The following is a 16,025-nucleotide window of genomic DNA, read 5'->3' on the forward strand; positions in this document are numbered from 1 at the left end:
TGAAGGTTTGGTAAATTTTATTCCTTAACCATTCAGAATTTCCATATATATAAACTCTAGCTTCTCCACCAAGGCACCAACACTTTTGTCATCGTTCATCGCCCAATAGAATTTGAAACCTAAACATGCTGGTAAGTGGTAACTACCGTAGACGTACTCCCAAAAAAAAAAATCCTACCATAGATCGATAGACGTAGACCAAAACAAAAAATAAAGTAAAATAAAATAGAAGAAGAAGAAGTAGAGGAATCTGATTGCCATTAAAATAAGTAGGTGATAAATTTTAGAAGAAAAAAAAAATCTTGTTTAATGCATAAAAGACAAGAAAGAACGTATCCTTAAGGAATGATGTGTATGCAGAGTCATCAAGGAATGATATGTAACAAGCACTTTTATACGATATCATATAAGTTGTAAAAATAATCATATATTAAATTGAAGAGTATACCTAAACTACCCTAAGGTCATTTATTCAAGTTCGATTAAATTAACTTGTCATAATAATATCAATTCCAGGCTATCATATTAGTAGAACAAATATATTTATTACTCAACTTGACCAACAAGGCAACAACCCATTTTGCACCCATTAAGAATTTAAATGCAACACAATCACTATGAAAATTTTCTTTTTACTCTTCATGTTGCTACTAGGGGAGAGAAAACCAACCTAGACCCGACCAAAACCTATCGACATGAATCAATCCCGTCAAATACAGTCGCCTCTGAGCACAACGTCAATTGACTACAGGTTTCATTCATTAAACCCGACCATATTCGAGTTGGGTCATGCAAATCCTTAAACTGGACACTCTTGATTAATTTTTAAGCTTTTATGCGTCTCCATTCCATTAGCCCTCTAGATTTCTCACCTCTCCATGGTTGAAATGTTGCACCATATCTTATTATCTCTATCTTCCTCTTTAAATTAAATGCAATATAACTTATTCTTTTGTGATTCCATAATATAAATTTTTTGGTTTTTTTATTTATTTATAGGCATATTTTATGTTTATAAGTTTTTAAAATAAATAACTACCAAAATCTTTAAAAATATATTTAAAATTAAAGGAATTCTATTTCAAATACTTTTTTTTTTTTTTTAATTTCTCCCAACATATAAGGATACGAATGCAAAAATGTTCCTGGTGTGTCTGACACAAACATGCCGGGGATTTTGAGGTGTTCATAATTCTTTGTTCCAAAATGAATGCTTTAAATGCATGGTGTCCAGTGTCCACTTCTGAGCCCCTTCACTATGTCAGCCCGGCTCTATAAGACCTTAGCACACACTACTTTCAAAGGTGGAATCACTTGGGCTATCACTGACTCTCTCAAAGTTACCTCTATCTACTCATCACCAGGGCCTTCATGTTGAGAAGTGCTCATATAAGGCTTGTAAGAACTTAAAGCCTACCCTCATAGTGGCTGAAACTGAACCTCCAACAGGCCATGAGAGGCTCTCATTACAACTTTACAGCTTTTATATACATGCACACATGTAAATGATGTTTTTGTTCCCATATAATTAAAGATATATAAGTGCAGAACAATACCTTTGTAATGATAAATGGGGAAAGTTTTATATATATAGACCTGGCCTGAAGGTTAATGAGTGCCTTCAGCCTGGGAGTAATGGGTGTCCACTTTGAATTAAAGATAAAGTAGAGATCACAGTTTGAGTTCATAAGTGTAAGCGGTCTCCAGGGGAATACTGTATACATGGTTTTCAATAGATAAGGAATTCCAGTCCTGGTTCCTGCCACTAAAATTTCCTCTCATTTATCTCTCTTACGATCTTAAACAAAGCACAATCCATAACTCAACTCACCAAAGCTCTTGATAATCATAATAATCACAGATTAAAGTACTAGCATTCTCAAATTAGTACCATACACTCACACTTCGAACTTAAACCTGTAGTCATGCTAATTTTTTCCAGATTTTGTATTGTTAGTACCAAAACATGCAGAAGTCCTGTGTAACCAGGAAAATTTGAATCAACTGCTGCTACAGAGGACAATATTGTAAGAATATTTGGGTTCTTCATTGAGCCTTGAAAATTCAATCATTTGGCCTTCCAAATCTAGGGGTGAATATCTGGCCAATTGCTTCAAGCGCAGAAACATTCCAACTCTCAGCATGCCTAACAATCTGTTGAATGAAAAGAACAAACTACCTGTAATTAGCAGCAATTTTGGCCTACGCACCAGAAGTTCACACATGCACATTGCTTCAATAGAAACAGCTTTTATTTCTTACTTTAAACTCGTCGTCTAATTCGTAGATTGTACTCCCATCTATGCAAATTAGGGGCCTCCATGGAAGTTTCAGGTAAGTCCTGCAGGCGAAAAAAAAAAAAAAAAAAAAACAGCTAATAATTAGGCTGGACCTACAGCTAGTGGTAAAAGGAATATTAATAGGCTGACGCAATCAAGGAGAAGTGTTTTTGTACTTCAAAAGTGCAAGAAAATAATAGCTGTTTGTGGAAGTGAGGAGGCAACAAGCCAATAGTGAATCAATTACACTAGTTCCTTTGAAATATTTTCAGTTTCAAATCTGCAGTAGAATAATCTTGATTTGTCCCAAAACTAAATAAAAGCCCACACATGACCTCCTTCGTGCAAGGCATCTCATTTGGAAATGGCATTATCACATTGTAGAAATGGCAAATATATAATGGTGCAACAGATAGCACGTAATAATAGTTTTGATTTACATATGTATTTAGTGTGCCTGGCACACATCATAGTTGATAAGCACTGAGGTAAATTACATTTTTGCAGACGTTGGTCTTGCCATGCAAAACAGTACTATATTACTTAGTAACTGCATTTTAAATATTTTTCTATGGTACCTACCACACTGCATGGTCAATAAAGTAGTCAGCAAGCAAATCGCACTTCTCTCAGCATTAGCATGGATGTCCAAAAGAACAGTATAATGCAAAGCACATAAAGCAGAAATACACTTCATTGCATGAAGCCTCTTGAGTAAAGAATAAGTCTAGTGACAGTGGCAAGCAATAAAAGAAGTTCTAGTGGTGGGTCTATTTGAAAGTGATTGCTCACCAATTATAATTTTGCCATTTTATCAAATTACAAAAGATGGCGTGAAAAGAGTTATCATTAGTAGAATAGGTTTAGTAAAAATGATATCACAAATAACATACAACTCTAACAAAAAATTATAATAGAATAGGAAAAATTACTGCATGATATGCAGAACAAACTATGAGTTGATGGGGATTAGCTTCTAAGAGCATTTATTTTCATTATTTTAAAAGACATATAGAGTAATCTACTATTTTATACAAAGAACAGTAATAAGTAAATTCTTAAACACCTCCCTTCCCTGAAGAGAGCAAGTACAAAGAATATCTGAGCTTATTTAGCACCAAAACACACACACACAATTGACCATGTTAGGCACCTTAGGTTCCACGTTGCAAGCACAAAATTAGCTTTGGAATTGATACCCTGCAGTAAAGTCATATTATCAGACACTAATGAATTCCATATATGTCTTGATTTGATAATAAATTATGTGAATAGTGTTGTACAAGAGTAAAGAGCCCATGCTCCATATGCTTTAAATTCTAAAGCAGACAACTTTACAAAGTCATTATAAAAGAACAAAAGGCAACAAGCAGAATAATGTGTCTTACAAAATCCTTGAAGATCTCGAAATCCATAGGGTTTCCATCGAGTAGATCTGGAGCTGACCTTAATGAACTAATGGGGGGTTCAAATGGGATATAACTCATTATTATGTGGCATAAAAAATATAAATAGAACCAGATAAAATACAAACTCAACTGATTTCTTATAGTTGGCTTCTAGGTATATGAAAGCTGGATTTGCAGAAACTGTACATCTCTTTTTCTAGAAAATTGCAGTTTACCATTTCTTTCAAAATACCCCAAAAGAAATTCTGTAAACAAAATTCTGCCATCACCCAACACCCAAAAAAAAAATGAAAGTGGAAAAAAAAAATAGACAGCCTTTCATCTTCCATTTATTCATGTACTTCTAAGTGAAACTATATGACTCAACTTGGCATCACAGAAGACATCCAGAATCTATACAGAAACCCATGCAAAACAGTATAAAAAAGGCAGATTTGTAAAATGGAGACAAACTCACAATTTCTTTGTTTCACATATTCTTAAGAACAATGCTAAGCTAAATATGGAGATAACTCATATTTTCATGTTTCCATTGGATTTCATAATCTTAGCCTCTCCCTCTGTAATGTGCAGATATCCAACCATTCCATTATTATAAATAAAATCAATTTTCACATAGAGAATGACTACCTTCTCAAGCTTTTGTAATCCAATTGATGGACAGTCAAAGAAAGGAACTAGCAATTTCAAGTTGCGTGAATACAACTCCTTACCTGAAGGTGATGAGCAGAGATATTAGTTTATCTTTCACATAAATATTTGCACTTTTGCACACAGTGGCAATTTTTAGTCACTCTCAGAAACTCAGAAATAGGGGAGAGAGAGAGAGAGAGAAATTTAAGGCATCTGGTATTATTTGGGTATGTCACAAAATCTGGTTAGATACTAGATACAAGGATCTAAGTTGAATTTTCACCTGTACACAGAATACAAAGATTGATGTGATAGTGTTACCTAATAAAAGGTCAATCACCTAGATACACAACTTGGACAAAATTTAAATATATCTATCAGATTCAACAGGACAAATTTTGCTTCAAATTTAGAAGATGTAAGTCAAAAGTCGAGCATGATTAACAAAAGGCAAGTAAGATAACAATTCTGACTAAATTCATAATTAGAGATGTTTGTTTTTTTGGTGTTATTCCATTCTTATAGAATCTTAATAAACTGAAACTCAGACATATCAAACAACCAATCACAACGAAAATTGTGGAAACATTCTAATTAGAAAAATACACCATTATTCTTCTTACCTTGAAATCTGATAGTTGGATCTTCAAAGATACAATCTTCAGCATAAATTGCAGAAGTGAAAACCCCTATTTCAGATGAAAAGATAATATTACCGCACATTGCCAGAAAAATGCCTAATAGTTAACTGATTTCAATTCAAGTGAATTTAGTTCACAAAGAAAGTATAGAGCTCTTTCAAACAGTTCAAAGACACCTGTGAGCAGATGCCATACAGAGAACATACCACTAGTCGAGATTATACACTTAAGGTGGACAGATCTATAAGATCACTAAGACATCTCATTGGGGAGCATTAGTGATTATAACCATTTAAGCTGAATACTTCTCTTGGAATTGCCTCACTTTCTTTTCAAGTTAGTTCTCTAGGGCCTGGCCCATTTCCCTTTTTCAAATCAATTCCTTTAACTAATTTATAATTTCGTTTTTTAACCCACCCATTAATACAAAGAAAATTTTGGAGTGTAAGAAGGTACCTGTTACAAAGTAGGCATTCTCATAATCAGAATTGAGGATCAGTACAACATCATCAATGCCTGAAACTTCAATCTCTTCTCTCTTTTCATCTCTTTCTCTTTCCAATCTGCAAAATATCAAATTAGCAAACACAGACACGCATACACACATCCTTTGCGAATTGTCAGTAGATTGTAGAAGTAAAAATGCAATTAGAATTTAGAACAACTCCACTAAATAACTAATTATTGCAGTCAAATTACAGTTTTTATATATATATATATATATAACATAGAAATTCTACTCAAGACTAATCTAAGTGTATATGTGAGTGAAGCTCAACCCGATCTTTGCTTTCCACACCCCACAAGAACTTTTGTGAGTGAACATCACGCCATAGGGTGCACGGCAATCAAATTACAGCTCATATATCATTAATCAATTGTTCACAGACACTTTCTGATGATGCCGAAAAATATCAACAGTGAGTTGCACAATGCTCGTATCCTCGCCACAGCACCTGCACAAAGAAAAGAGGTCTTACAGAGAGCACCGGTGTGGTGCCGGCCAAGTACCCTCCGAAGGTCAAGTTAGAAAGGATGCTCACAGCTCTAGAGTGCTAGAGAGGGGTTAATTATGCGTACCTTCGCTTGTGAGGGTATTGGGGCTTTTATAGTGGCTTGAGGTTGACATCCCTTCCTTGGCCCGGAAGTCTTTTCCTTATAGGACTCTTCTTATAGAATCCTAAACGTGATGAATAAGTATCCTCTTTACGCGGAAGATTTTTACCTCATATACAAGATTTCCAGAGTCCTATTAGCGCAAGGACTCTATTTGGGCTCTTATGAGAATGGGTTTAAATATCCCTCATTAGGGGCTCAGCAGGCCCATGGATAACTAGCCCACCATTCTTTACCCCGTCCATATCCAGCCCGTTCACGTCTGATTCGTGCACAGGAGGCCCGTGCAAATGATGGATCCGTTTATTTGGGTTTTAAAGAGATTTTTCCCCTTTCAGTTGCCCCCTCACTCGATGGGTCCGTCAGCACTTATGAACGGACCCATGGGGTGACGGATCTAAGACTTGATACGCCCGTCCGTAGGCTTTCATCCGTACATTGCTGAGTCAGAAGCTGGCGCATTAATGACCTGCGCCAAATGTCAACCTGTCAGTGGCTGTTGTTTTGGAACGAGGCGTCGTTTCGTCTTCCGTGCACTCCCAGTATAAATATGAGACCTCCGCCTCTCATTTTTCCACTTGCTGCTGAAAGATATTTGTCAGAGCGAGTCCGTCACGTCTGTCAGAGCACAACCCGTTCACTAAAGTGTCCGTCGCTCGTCGCATCCTACTACAAGCTTCTGGTGAGTTTATTTTTATATCCGTCCTTTCTCTTTACTTTTATTTGTACTTAATGCGCCCGTCGTTATCTTCAACCCGTCAGAGTCTTAGGTTTTGTAATTACATGTAGGAAATGTCTAGTGCGTCAAGTAACCAGTCGGTCGTTCCCGACGGGGCGGACTACGAGGGGATATACCCGTCAGGTCCCAAAGACCACGACGTCTCAAGCGAGAGTAGTCCGTCGTCATCTTCCTCGTCCTCAACACATGAGGGCCTGGAGATGATTGGAGTCCAGGAGGTTTCAGATGACGAGGAGCAAATAGTGAAATCCATTGTGGGGGTTGATGGACTTAGGGAGTTCATCTTGCCCCCAGAGTGGACGGTCCATGCTTTTACGTCGACCATCAAGGAGGGTCATTTCAATACAATAAGGGACCGCTACCAGATTCCTGACCATATCCCACTCCGTCTACCTTACAAGTCAGAAAAATGTTATTACGAAGGAGTGGACGGGGTGGGCGTGTACGAGCAGGTGCTAAAGGCTGGGTTGAGGTTCCCGTTGAGTTCACTACACCGCGAACTCTTAAATTACCTAGGCATATCCGTCAGCCAGGTGTCCCCCAACGCCTGGAGAGTCTTCATTGCCATGGAGGTCCTGTACGAAGCTATGTCGGACGGAGCAAGGAGGCTTACAATAAGAGAATTCCTCCATTGCTACCGTCCAGACGAAATAGATAAGTCTAGGGGTATGTACAGCTTCGTCCCTAGGAGTCCCGTCCTGAAAGTTATCTATGAGACCCCGGACTCAAATAGGGACTGGAAGAGTCGATACTTCTTTATGGAGGGTGACGACTGGATGAGTCAACCAGGGGAGACGGACTTTATGCCCGTCGACACAGTTTGGGGCATTTTAAACTCATCTGGTATGGCCCGTCATAAACCACTTCGTCTATTTATGAAACTTCTAATGCCTCTAACCTCCGTCTTCTATTTTGCAGTTCGACGGCGTCCCCAAGTTACACTCGAGGAATTCAGCTTCCTTGAGAAAATTTTTGCCAAGACCACACCGGAGGAGAGGACGTGGGCCAAACTCGTCAACCTTGATACCATCCACCGGTATTGCGACGGTCCCGAGCCCACCCCGGCAGCCTTAAAGTACGAGAAAACGACCCGTCTGCGTAAGTCCGTCCTCCCCACGCCTTTCACTTCCTTTTTTTTGTATCATGATTATTGCTTCTTAATCCGTCATCCTTTTTCAGAGATGGAGGATGCCAAAAGAAGAGCGGCCATTAGACTCCAAGCCGCGAAGAACAAGAAAACAGGGACGGACGCCATGGGGACGGGCTCTAGCAAACCCTCTCTAAAACGGAAGCTGCCTCAGAAGAGCGAAGGTCCGTCTAAGCAGCCTAAGGTTCCTCTGGACCCGGTCCTTGGCTTGATGGCTGAGGGGAACAAGTCAGTCCCTCCGTCTAAGCATGGCAGAGGCAAGGGGCTAATGACCGGTCAGCCAGGTGAGCAGAAGAAACCACCCGTCTTGCTCCGCGAGGATTCCAAGTACGCCTTGGAAAGGATGTCGTCGATCATCACTGCCGACGACTACGAGGACCTTGGGAACCACTCGACGGAAGCGATGGGAGAGACGGCCCTCTTCAGTATTGTCCAGGTTATGATCCGTCCTACCTTATTTATCCGTTCATCCCTTTTTGCTTTATGTTTTTGTTAACTTATTTTCGTCGTCTTTAGGCTATGATCATGTCAAAAGGCCTCATGGGACGGTGTCTCAACCAAGAGACGACCATTGGTCGACTACGTGAGAAGGCCAAGATAACGGAGGGGGAACTGCTCGACCTGAAGGCTTGGAAGATCACAACTGAGAAAAAGCTGGGGATGGCCGAGACGGCCCGGGACGAGGCCGTTCAGATGGTGGAAAACCTGAAAAAAGCCTTAGTGGACAAAGACGACGAGGTCCGTCATGCTAAGGAGGAAGCCGTACGAGAGTACCGTGACTCCAATGAGGTCATTGCGGAGCTGAGTGTAGTCTATAATGACGGGTTCGACGATGCTCTTCGTCAGGTGAAGAGGCTGTATCCCGATCTGGACTTGTCCGCCGTCTCCGTCTCGGCCCCGGAGCCGTCCACTGCCCAGCCTGCTCAAACGGAGGACACCGACGCTCTTTTTGATGAGGATGGCGCCGTCCGTGAGGCCCCATTGGATCATACTGCGGTGGACAGCAAAGCCAAAGATGCTGGGGACCGTCCAGATGAAGAGGAAGACGGAGCTTGATTATGCCAACCTTCCCTTGTAATAACTTAGTTTTTTTTTTTTTTTTTTTTTGTGGAACAATTCGTAGCACCCGTCATGTTTTGCGGGCTTTATTTATATACTGACCGTTCAGCATACTTATTATATAATGGGTCCGTTGACCTTTTATTTTATCTCTGTGGATGCATTTTTTTTTTATTTCTCAAAATATTTTCATGCTTAAGTGAGCTCCGTCCTGTTTTCTGTGGTACTTCTTTTCATTACTTGCTTATCTATAAGGGCCGTCATCCTTTTGGATGATTTGTATGACTTGTTTTTGAACGGTTCGAAAATGTCAGTTTTGCATAATCTGAATCCATCCGTTAGGTGGACCTCAAACATCCCGCTGGGCACAATTTAAACCCACAATTTTAGGTATTGTTTTTTTTTTTTTTTTTTTTTTTTTTTTTTTTTTTTTTTTTTTTTTTTTTTTTTTTTTTTTTTTTTTTTTTTTTTTTTTTTTTTTTTTTTTTTTCCTTTTTTTTGTTTTTTTTTTTTTTTTTTTTTTTTTTTTTTTTTTTTTTTTTTTTTTTTTTTTTTTTTTTGTGCCCGTCTGAGTTTGCTCATTACATGGACTCAGTAGTACCCGTTTATTTGGGTTGGCCTGTCCTCTTATGGACGACGTTGTGGGTCCGTCCGTTATGTGGACTTTAGTTTTCATCCTCTTGGGATGGTCCGTCCATTTGGTAATTATTCGTATTGATCCGTCTATTATNTTTGGACCAAGTTTTCCTTGTGAGGGATCTTTAGCTGCTCCTATGACCTTCCGAAGCACAAGGTCTCCGATCTGGAAGTCTCTGTGTCTGACTTTGGAGTTGTAGTATTTTGCCATGAGATTTTGGTATCGAGCTATTCTTTGTTCAGCTGTAGTCCGGGCTTCGTCGACTAGGTCTAGCTGCAGTTGCAAAGCTTTTTCATTCTTGTCTCCATCGTAGCTCTCCACTCGATAGGTCGTAAGACCTATTTCTGCTGGGATGACGGCCTCGCTTCCGTATGTCAGCCTGAACGGTGTTTCCCCCGTAGGCGTTCTTGCCGTCGTGCGATATGCCCATAAGACACTTGGTAACTCATCGGGCCATATACCTTTTGCCCCCTCGAGCCGGGTCTTGATTATTTTGAGCAAGGACCGGTTCGTGACTTCGACTTGACCATTTGCCTGTGGATGTGCGTGCGATGAGTAGTGATTCCTGATGCCTAACTCTGAGCAAAAATCTCAGAACGCCTTGTTGTCGAACTGTTTCCCATTGTCAGAGATGAGGACCCTTGGTATCCCGAATCTGCATATGATACTCCTCCATACGAAACCTCTGATGTTCTTCTCTGTGATGGTTGCTAGTGCTTCCGCTTCGACCCACTTAGTGAAGTAGTCGATCGCTACCACTAAGAATTTCAGCTGTCGCGCAGCTGTCAGGAGGGGTCCCATGATGTCTAGTCCCCATTGGGCAAATGGCCAAGGGGCCGTCATGGGGGTCAGCTCTTCGGTTGGTTGCCTAATTAGGTTACCAAACCTTTGGCATTTGTCGCAGGTCCTGACGTAGATTTGTGCGTCTTTCTGCATTGTGGGCCAGTAGTATCCAGCCCGGATCAGTTTGTGCACCAGAGACCGCGCCCCCGAATGGTTTCTGCAGATGCCTTCATGGACCTCTCTCATTACATAGTTTGCCTCCTCGTGACCCAAACACCTTAGATATGGTCGTGAGAATCCCCTTTTGTATAAGATGTCATTGATTACTATGAACCGCGAAGCCCGAACCTTCAACTTTCTGGCTGCGTCCTTGATGTCCGGGAGCGTGCCTTCTTTTAGGTAGGCTAATAGGGGTGTGGTCCAATCGTATTCTGGATTTACTTCCTGCACTTCCATCTTATTGTCAATGATTGAGGAGTATTGGACGAGGGATAACACCCGATCAGGGGTCGTCATGGCCACTGCAAAGGCGGCTTTTGCGAGCCGGTCAGCACATTCATTCTCCTCTCTTGGGACCTGGACGAATGTGACCTGGAGGGAGTTGATCCGTCTTCTGACTTCCTCTAAGTATTTCTTCATTTTTTCCCCCTTGCATTCATAGGTGCCACTAATCTGATTGACTACCACCTGCGAGTCGCAATGTATAATCATGGCCTCTGCGCCTGCTGCTTTTGCCAGGTCTAATCCTGCCAATAATGCCTCATACTCTGCCTCATTGTTGGTGGTCGGGAAGTTCAATCGGATCATGAACTCGATCGTGTCTCCGTCAGGGGTTTGAATTACCACCCCGGCGCCTCCTGCTAGCCTGGTTGATGATCCATCCGTGGGATACTCCATAGTCTGAGGGCTTGCGGCTCTTGCTGTCCTGTTTGCGTATACTCGGCGATGAAATCAGCTATGGCTTGGCCTTTTATTGCGGTTCGCGGACGGTAGTGTATGTCAAACTCGCTCAGCTCTATTGCCCACAGGGCCATTCGTCCGGCTGCTTCGGGCTGCTCATTGCCCTTTTAAGGGTTGATTGGTTAGGACGACGATGCTGTGGGCTTGAAAGTACGGTTTCAGTTTTCGGGGCTGCGGTTATCAGCGCGAAGGCCAGCTTCCCATGTGGGGGTATCTTTCTTCAGCTCCTCTGAATCCTCTGCTTACGAAGTAGACGGGCCGCTGCGCCCCTTCCTCTTCCCCTTACCAGGGCCGCGCTTACTGCCACCCGCGAAGCGGCTAGTATAAGTAGAGATCTTCCCCTGGTTGGACGGACTGAGCAAGGGTGGTGAGGAAAGGTATTTCTTCAGATCTTCAAATGCCTTTCTGGCGGCACTCCTCCGTCCACTCGAATGATTTCTTCAGTACGCGGAAGAAACGGTAAGCACCTGTCTGTTGCTTTTGAGACGAACCTGTTCAAGGCGGCAGACTCCTTCGTTCTCTCGTTCAGGCTCTGTACCTCCTTAGTCGTTCTTGGCGGTTCAAGCTCCAAGATGGCCCGTATTTTTTCTGGATTGATCTCTATTCCTCTTTGGGACACCATAAAACCAAGAATTTTCCTGCCGTCACCCCAAATGCACACTTGTCCGGATTCAGCTTCATGTTGTATGACCGTAGGGTATCAATGTCTCCTGGAGGTCGCTTAGATGATCATTTTCAACGGCTCTTTCACCAGCATGTCGTCAACGTAGACTTGCACGTTTCTCCCAATTCTGGTGTGCGAACATCTTGTCCATTAATCTTGGTATGTTGCCCCGGCGTTCTTGAGTCCGAAGGCATCACTTTGTAGCAAAAGAGGCCTTGGCTGGTGACGAAGGACGTTTTCTCCTGATCATGTTCCTCCAGCTTGATCTGGTTATAGCCGAGGAAGGCATCCATAAAACTTAAGAGCTGGTGTCTGGCCGTGGAGTCGACCAGTGCATCTATCGCGGGAGGGGATAACTATCCTTTGGCATGCCTTGTTAAGGCTGTGAAGTCGACGCACATCCGCCACTTTCCACTGGCCTTCTTGACCATGACCACGTTTGCCAACCACTCTGGGTAATACACTTCCCTTATAAAACCGCCTCAGTAGCTTTCCAACCTCTTGCGCTATTGCCTGTCCCGTTCAGGAGCAAAAACTCGCTTTTTCTGTCCGGACCGGGGGGTTGAAGGGTTCACACTTAGCTTGTGGACTATGACGGAGGGGTCGATCCCGGCATGTCTTCATGGTTCCATGCAAAGATGTCCTGGTTTCTCCTGAGGAAGGTTACGAGGGCCTGGCACACAGGTTGGCAGGCCAAGTGTTCCAATTCTGGTTGTTCTCTCTGGTTTGGACTCGTCGAGTATTACTATCTCCATCTCTTCAGCTGGTTCCGTGACCGTCCGCTGTTCTTCTATACACATCGCCTGATAGTGATCTTCCATTTCCTAGCATGGCAATGTAGCATTCTCGGGCGGTTGCCTGGTTTCCCCGCAATTCCCCATCCCTGGTCCGTTGGGAATTTGATCATTAGGTGGTATGTGGATGTTGCTGCTTTCCATGAATTAAGTGTAGGTCGTCCGAGAATACCGTTGTAGGCGGATGAGCAGTCTACTACGAGGAACATTACATTCCTAGTGAGCTCTTGCGGGTAATCACCCACCGTTACCGGGAGGATGATGGAACCTATTGGGAATACCCTGGTTCCTCCGAAGCCAACAAGGGGAGCGCTTGCCGGCACCAATCGTGCTCTGTCTATCCCCATTTGCTGGAATGCTGGATAGTATAGAATGTCTGCTGAGCTGCCATTGTCGATTAGCACTCGATGGACGTTGTAGTCCCCACGCGTATGCTGACGACCAGCGCATCGTCGTGTGGATGATGAAGCCTCCTTGCATCTTCTTCGGTGAATCCTATAATAGGGCTCTCCATCCGTGTGGTGTTATGCCTCGAGCTCGTCATGTGGACGTTCAAGACCGATCTTAGGTACATTTTTCGAGCCTTTTTGGAAGAACCAGTAGATGCGGTTCCGCCCACTATCATCCTTATGTCTCCCATAGGGGGTCTTGGACACTCGTTGTCCCTCCGGGGGCTGGCTCTTGGCGATTATGGTCCGTTTTCTCTTTGTTAATGAACTTCTGCAACTTCCCTTGTCTAATGAGAGCTTCAATCTGGTGCTTTAGGTCATAGCATTCGGCCGTGTCATGGCCATGGTCTCGGTGGAAACGACAATACTTGTCTCGCGACCGTTTACTTGGGTCGCTCTTCAGTTTTCCCGGGAATGTCAGCTTCTCCTCGTCTTTGATTTGCATCAAGACTTGGTCAATCGGGGCGTTCAGGGGAGTGAAATTAGTGAACCTTCCAATCGGGGGTTTCGAGCGTCTGTCGTCCCTTCTGTCCCCTGTTCTTTGTCTTTTCGGCCCTTGGTCCTGGCGTATGTCCGCCTGGCGTTCTCTCTTTTTGGGCCTTTCCTCCCTCGCAAGCAGTGCGTCTTCCGCGTTCATGTATTTGGTGGCCCTGTAGAGTACTTCTGACATGGTCTTGGGGTCGTTTTTGTATAGTGAGAACAAAAACTTGCCCTCCCGCAATCCGTTCGTGAAAGCTGCCACCAGTATCTTGTCGTCGGCTTCGTCAATCGAGAGGGCTTCCTTATTGAAGCGGGTTATGTAAGATCTTAGCGTCTCGTCCTCTCTCTGCCTGATGCTCATTAGACACGCTGTAGACTTCTTGTACCTGTGTCCTCCTATGAAGTGCGAAGTGAACTGAGCGCTTAGTTCCTTGAAAGTGTTGATTGAGTTCGGCGCCAGCCGACTGAACCAAATCCTCGCGGAACCCTTCAATGTAGTTGGGAAGGCCCTGCACATGATTTCGTCCGGTACCCCCTGTAGATGCATCAGGGTTTTGAAAGTTTCCAGGTGATCAAGAGGATCCTTCATCCCGTCATAGCTATCTATATTCGGCATGCGAAACTTGTGGGGTAGGGGGAAGGAGTTCACGGCGGCAGTGAAGGGTGAGTCGGTACGATTGACCAGATCGTCAAGGTCACTGGAGACTCGCCCCTTGAGGGCGTTCATCATGACCTCCATTTGTTCCCTCATTGCCTACATCTCGGCGGCTATATGTGGTGGAGTCGCATCCGTGAGGGATGGCATACTTACGTGCTGCCTCTCCGGCCTGCTTGGGGCGTGGCTGCCCTCAGGCCTCTCCTGATTCCTGTTTGGAGCGCTAGTCCCTTCCTGGTCTTCTGGTCGGTTATTTAGTGCTGCATTCTTCTGGCGCAGCTGTTCTTCCAAGTCGAGGTTCCGTTTGGTGAGACGCTCCACGGCAGCACCGAGAGTTTGAACTTGTCTCTCGAGGGCAGTCGTGGGTGGTTCCTCTCCTTGCACGTCATTAGTTGTTGCCATTAAGCGAGTGAGTACCATGCAACCCTTTAGTCCGGGAAACGATAGTGCGGCTTAATCACTTCAAAGCGTTTCCCACAGACGGCGCCAACTGATGATGCCGAAAAATATCAACAGTGAGTTGCACAATGCTCGTATCCTCGCCACAGCACCTGCACAAAGAAAAGAGGCCTTACAGAGAGCACCGGTGTGGTGCCGGCCAAGTACCCTCCGAAGGTCAAGTTAGAAAGGATGCTCACAGCTCTAGAGTGCTAGAGAGGGGTTAATTATGCGTACCTTCGCTTGTGAGGGTATTGGGGCTTTTATAGTGGCTTGAGGTTGACATCCCTTCCTTTCCCCGGAAGTCTTTTCCTTATAGGACTCTTCTTATAGAATCCTAAACGTGATGAATAAGTATCCTCTTTACGCGGAAGATTTTTACCTCATATACAAGATTTCCAAAGTCCTATTAGCGCAAGGACTCTATTTGGGCTCTTATGAGAATGGGTTTAAATATCCCTCATTAGGGGCTCAGCAGGCCCATGGATAACTAGCCCACCATTCTTTACCCCGTCCATATCCAGCCCGTTCACGTCTGATTCGTGCACAGGAGGCCCGTGCAAATGATGGATCCGTTTATTTGGGTTTTAAAGAGATTTTTCCCCTTTCACTTTCCATTACAGTTTTTGGCTAACATGGAACATACCATGTTACACATAGCCATATCAACAGTTTAGTTGTTTCCATAGAGCAAAAGGTAAAAAAAAATATACAATGTTGTGAATCTTGTGATCTATTTTGCAAGCTATAGAGTGAAACAGCTTATTAGATCATTCAAAAGTTATGTAAGGGACTGTCAAAGATAACATTCACATGCTTAATTGATGTACAATGTACAAGAACCAAAAAGGGAAAATACCCATTACATGAGGATGAAAATTGAAAGCTTTGGTGTACACACCTTGAACTGGAATCGTTGGAGGAAGAGAAGAGTCTCAAAAGCTCAGTGACTCCACTGACCACGAGTTTCAATACCTGCGGGGTTTTAGTTTTGGTTTTGGTTTTGGAGTGAGAGTGATTGTTATCCGGTGTGGTTGAGGAGCACCGAGGCCCGTGGACCTGTAGTCTCTGCCGCAGAATCAAAGGTGATGAGACTGTAATTGCCATTTCTCTCTCTCTCGCTCTCAACACTGTTTTTTTGC

General features: G+C 43.3%; 1 protein-coding gene across 3 annotated transcripts; it reads right to left on the reverse strand.

Moving 5' to 3' along the window:
• Positions 1-1,627: 1,627 nt before the first annotated feature.
• On the reverse strand, positions 1,628-16,025 carry LOC112015965 (uncharacterized). 3 transcript variants are annotated; one of them, XM_065765224.1, is made up of 7 exons: positions 15,785-16,025; positions 5,419-5,525; positions 4,945-5,010; positions 4,319-4,401; positions 3,433-3,479; positions 2,263-2,341; positions 1,628-2,154 (listed from the first exon to the last, which is right to left on the reverse strand). In XM_065765224.1, the coding sequence occupies exons 1-7, from the start codon at positions 15,988-15,990 to the stop codon at positions 2,065-2,067; spliced, it is 678 nt and encodes a 225-aa protein (XP_065621296.1). In that variant the 5' UTR covers positions 15,991-16,025; the 3' UTR covers positions 1,628-2,064. The 3 variants fall into 3 exon arrangements, with proteins under 3 accessions (XP_065621296.1, XP_065621297.1, XP_065621298.1); XM_065765225.1 differs by having other exon boundaries at positions 2,064-2,179; XM_065765226.1 differs by lacking the exon at positions 1,628-2,154 and adding an exon at positions 3,668-3,734.

The sequence above is a fragment of the Quercus suber genome, unplaced genomic scaffold, assembly GCF_002906115.3.
Source record: "Quercus suber isolate HL8 unplaced genomic scaffold, Cork oak 2.0 scaffold_616, whole genome shotgun sequence".
Classification (NCBI taxonomy): Eukaryota; Viridiplantae; Streptophyta; class Magnoliopsida; order Fagales; family Fagaceae; genus Quercus; species Quercus suber.

Coding starts and splice junctions, on each gene's coding strand:
- LOC112015965 (XM_065765224.1), bottom strand. CDS start 15,990: ATGGCAATTACAGTCTCATCACCTTTGATTCTGCGGCAGAGACTACAG. Junction 4,402..4,944: donor TCCAACTATCAGATTTCAAG/GTAAGAAGAATA, acceptor CATCACCTTCAG/GTAAGGAGTTGTATTCACGC. Junction 2,155..2,262: donor AATTAGACGACGAGTTTAAA/GTAAGAAATAAA, acceptor TTCATTCAACAG/ATTGTTAGGCATGCTGAGAG.